Source organism: Cyprinodon variegatus, unplaced genomic scaffold, assembly GCF_000732505.1.
Source record: "Cyprinodon variegatus isolate N-32 unplaced genomic scaffold, C_variegatus-1.0 Scaffold260, whole genome shotgun sequence".
Lineage (NCBI taxonomy): Eukaryota > Metazoa > Chordata > Actinopteri > Cyprinodontiformes > Cyprinodontidae > Cyprinodon > Cyprinodon variegatus.
The window spans coordinates 367,711-372,574 of NW_015150713.1; the positions used below are offsets into that span (position 1 = coordinate 367,711).

A 4,864-nucleotide genomic window follows, 5' to 3' on the forward strand; every position below is an offset into this window, starting at 1 on the left:
CCTTCTATAAGTCTGTCTTTCTACCTTCATCTGCTGGGTTAACAGCCCCAGAGCAAATGGCTTAAAGCTATTAAAGAAGGCTGTATTTTTCTGGAAACACATCTGGAACATTTGGAGATGAAAGTATAATGTTTAATGAAACTAAAGAACATTACATATGTCATACAACAACAACAGATACAACAACAGAGTATCTTCCATCAGAGGCTTCTTCAGATCCCCTGTGCAACAGACCTCTACAGGAAATACCTCCTGTCTAAAGCCATCAATATCTGCAATAACCTGTTGAACCCCTATAAGAGTTACTACAATAATCCTATCAAAAACTATTTTTGGATTTGAAATTATTTGAATTGAGTTGACAGGGTCAGATCTACACTCTCACTTTTCGGAACTATTCAGCTATGACTTTCAGCAAATGGGGGTACTTTGCTTCTCCAGCTCTCCGTTTTCCCAAAAAAAAAGAAAAAAAAAGAAATAGATTTTCGCCCCAGCCTCTTGGATGAATATTGGCATTCCAGCCACTCATTCCTGCTCTTGCTTCCTTTTAAGAATAAATGGAGTGTAAATTAATTAATAATTTACACTCCACAGGAGCCCTAAACCCCCCAATCTGGCTTTGTAAGCCTTTAAACAATGTAAGATTGTGAATTTTTTTACATTAAGACAAGATATTTTTTTTCTTTTTTGAGATTCTTAAGGATACTTCATGTTGTGAGACCAGTGTTGTTCAAGTAATTATTAATTCTACGGTGTAAAGAAGTCTGCGAGCGATCAAATTATTTTTTTATGTTGCTGTTTATGAAATGTTTTTGGTATTAGATAAGGTTCAATAGCTTGAATCAAAAGTGCTGCATTCTTAATTGGGAAGCTTATAAAGGAGGTTATGTCTTTTGTAAAACTTTAAGTTATGACTTTAGCCAAAACAATCTAAATTTGGCATATAGAAAATCAAAGGATTTGCCTGTAAAATAAATGTTTGATCCTATAAAGATGTTGGGTCAGATATATTTTTTCTGTGTCCAAATTGTACGTCACTAAGCCTGGTATTCAAATACAGTAGTGGAAACGTTTTCTATTTTAGCACAGCAGTCAGCGGCAAACCCCCACCTCATTTGAACAGCACATTACATTACACCACTCTTATCTTGTTTATGCCTTAGTCGAAACTAGATAGTATCTAAACAGTAATATATGTAAATTTAACTTGCAAAGCAGAAAAGAGGAAATGCCAACAATTTCTGTCTGTGGGTTTTTATCAATATACCAGGGGTCAGTTTCTTTCGCACCTCAGAAAAGCTGTAGTAAGGAGGTGTGGAGGAAGATGACGATGAATGCTCCACACGGCACTATAAAAACATGATCTGTGAGTAGTTGGAGCATACATCACCAGGATCACTCTGATTGAATCTGTGCAATCATCTCTCATCTTGACCACAGACTCGCTTCATCTAAATGGTAAGATTTCACGACTTAGAATAGAACAGTTGTAGTTTTTCATAAAAACTAATTTTAAATGTAACATATTAACTATTAAAGTATTATATTTTCAGTGTGGTTGTCAATTTTATTGCAAAACTGTTTAATATTAGTATAACTGTTAGAGATTAAATCATTTCCAGAACATTTTCTTTTCTTGAATTTGCTCTCTGACTCTCCCGTTATGCCCCAATTTTTCAGATGGTATTGTCGTGGATAGCGGCATTTCTGCTTATCAGCATTACTGCATCACAAGAGCTCACCCACTTTCCTGAGCACTGTAGGTCTTTTAAAACAAGATTTTTCACAATACTCATTTGCACCTAAATTAAAGTGGTGCAGATTTGGTAAATTTAACTAAACTCTGGGTCCTTCTTTCTGAATCTCTGCAGTTGTTGTGGTGAGAAGAAATGAAAACTCTGTCACCCTTCCCTGCGATTCAGCCATAGCTGGACCTGTGACATGGAAGATGAACGACGAAGATTTAGATTTTGATTACTTCTATGAGCAGAAGGACCAAAATCTAAGTGTGAAGGAGGTTGATACACCCTTGCTTGGAGAATATAGCTGCTGGAGAGGGGAAACAAAATTGTCGTCAACTCTTCTGTTACAGGAAACTGAGGAGGGAGAGGATATAGGTGGGTTACATTTCTTTATACAACTGAACCTGACTGAACTGGTGACAGAAACTATGAGGCATGTCGTCTTTTGTGCTTTGTTTTTGGATGCCGTTGCATTTACTCTCCTTGTGTGTTATTACAGATGCTTTGCTCACATGCCATGCAGTGTCCTATGATTGTAGCTTCAACTGCACCTGGACTGACAGCAGATATAAAATGGTGCGCCTTGGAGTTGGCCCAGAATGGTAAAGATTAATGAGGTTAAAGACATCCATTTATTGTATGAAAAGACCCATAGGCAAAATTTTTATCAGTCCTAGAATATATATATATATATATTGAGCATATGTAGTTGTGGAAGTAAAGCAGGTGAAACATAAGTTGAAAAATAAGATTGTTTGGCTTAAGCAGTGGTGCTAAAAGTCTTGAGGCAATAAAGAAAGTTCTATTAAACAAATTATTAAGTGTACTTTTTGATTTAGTCAGGATGTGTAGGAGCATGTGGATAATATTACTAAAAGAGATTCATGACTTTCTGCTGCCTTGTGTAATAGATAAGATATGACACACAGAGTCATATCTTCTAGTCGCTATTCTAAATAGAAAAGACAAGCAAGGCAAGTACCACTGGCTGTTTACATGAACTTTGGCATTACTGGATTCAGCAATTATTAAAAAGCTTAAAAGCTGTAACTGTATAATTTGTACTTCACTTTTTAAGTTGATCAGCATGTCAGGGAACTTTAAATTATCAATCAATGTCCTCCTGTCATATTGATTTATAACTATGGCAAGCATGCCTTTTAAGATGGGCAAATGTGTAAAGAACTTTATGAGGAAGGAAATGATTTTAAAAAAAGTAACTTGCATTTAGTTTCACCTATCTTTGGTTAGATCATATAAAATATTTTAGAGTAGCTGTGACATACAAGGACATGTTTTTCATGTAGGGGAAATAGAAAGCTCTAAAGCTGACTGTCAGAGCTCTAAAGTAAATGGGTAATTTATTGGCAAAGATTTATTTCAAAGTTGTATAAACACAGAGAGGGTCGTAGCTGCATGGCATCATTAATAGATTCAATATCTTTATTTAAATATTTAAAAAAAATCAAAAAGATGTATCTCAAATTAGACTTCAGGTATTTATCCATATAACGTCTGTGATATTGGTTGCTTCTGCAGCAGTGAAGGTCAAACATCTTGCCAATGGGTGAGCAAATATCGACAGACTGAGAATGAGAAATTAACGTTTGAGCTGTCCCACAACATTTCACCATACGCTGAGGAAAACACTACGCTGGAAGTCACTGCCGAGGCCATTGACAACCCCTTCCTCCTCAGGAGAACCAAAGTGTTTTATCTCAGAGAGATTGGTGAGTTGAATCATAATGAGCGAAAATATTTATCATCAATTAGCCTATGACCACTGAGCAAAACTCTGTTACAGAGACATACAAAAGGACGTAACCTTCCATTTGTGTAAATGTGGTTGAAAGGTATAACTAGAAACTCTCCACATAAAAATGTATCTTTACATGTGAATGTGGTTAGAATAACTTGTCCAAATTCATAAGTCATTGGACCAGTGACCATGCCCATGCCAGATGCCCATTCATTTGTTTAAAGGGTTTTAATTAAGTAAAAGGAGATAATTTAATTTTAGGCTGTTTAAATGTGGTTTATTTTCTTCACTGAATTAATTTCTTATTCCAAAGAGAAGGAAATCATGTCATTACTGTTGGATTAAAACTAATCACCATGTGTTTCTCTCAGATAAATAGCAAACGCATTTTCCCATGTTCATATTTTTGTTACTGTCGTTTCCCATCTCTGCAGTTGTACCTGAAAGCCCAGAGATTGTCAGTTCTCAGGTCGTGGGGCAGAAATTGAATGTCACCATCAAACCGCCTTCCAGCTGGTCAACTCCTCACAGCTTCTTCAGTTTGGAGCATGAGATTGAATACGTGTACAGGGATGACGGCCGGGTAAACACTTCTGACTCTGAGTTTTAGGGATTTCTCAGGAAGTTTCTGTTGTATTTTCTTCTCTGATTGTGGTTTCTCTTTGATTTCAGGCCGAACGCTCTTTGTCTTCTCTGATTCCGAAGAAGATCAGTAAGCTGAGGGCCCGATCAAGAGACCCGCTGGTGTTCTCATCTTGGAGTCAGTGGACACATTGGAAAAATGTAACCCACTGATTATCTGGTCTCAGTTCTTTCAGCTTCTGCTCTTTACAAGCTCTTGCAGTTTCTTCTATGAAGTATTTTGATGATAATCAATAAGGATGATTCGAACAAGACTGGTCTGAGTCATAAGGAAACTGCTTATGGCCCTAAAAACCATCAGTGGGTTCCTATAAATGCTTACACTGAACACTGACCGAAGATCTAAAATTTTTATACTAAGAAAGGGAATACTATTTCACTTGGATTGATTAGAATAGATGAACGATTTTAAATGTTTCTTACCAAAATATAATCTTATTGACTGTTACGTACAATTTGACACTACATCTTAAAACTTTATTTGCATGTCAGAGATGTTTTTTTTTTCTCAAATACATCTTGGAAAACATTAACCAATTATCAGTAACTGTTTTTAACCTTAGCTAATTACACTTGGCCTTTTTCTCCAGCATCCCATCAGATCTTTAAGAGAGGCCTCTAATAAAATTTAGTTTACAACCATGAGGCAACACAGAATAACAGTGTTTTATGTATTTAATATTGACTTTATTCGAGTTCTCAAACTATTTATTTATTTTTA

General features: G+C 36.0%; 1 protein-coding gene across 1 annotated transcript in view; it reads left to right on the plus strand.

Annotated features, from left to right (window-relative positions):
• Positions 1-1,248: 1,248 nt before the first annotated feature.
• Positions 1,249-4,864, plus strand: part of LOC107089666 (interleukin-12 subunit beta-like) — a 7,122-nt gene continuing 3,506 nt past the window's right edge. The window contains exons 1-7 of the mRNA XM_015382572.1: positions 1,249-1,458; positions 1,681-1,759; positions 1,872-2,117; positions 2,242-2,344; positions 3,282-3,472; positions 3,936-4,084; positions 4,174-4,284. Coding sequence (XP_015238058.1) covers positions 1,456-1,458; positions 1,681-1,759; positions 1,872-2,117; positions 2,242-2,344; positions 3,282-3,472; positions 3,936-4,084; positions 4,174-4,284 — 882 coding nt within the window. The 5' untranslated portion in view covers positions 1,249-1,455. The remainder of the gene's footprint in view (positions 1,459-1,680; positions 1,760-1,871; positions 2,118-2,241; positions 2,345-3,281; positions 3,473-3,935; positions 4,085-4,173; positions 4,285-4,864) is intronic.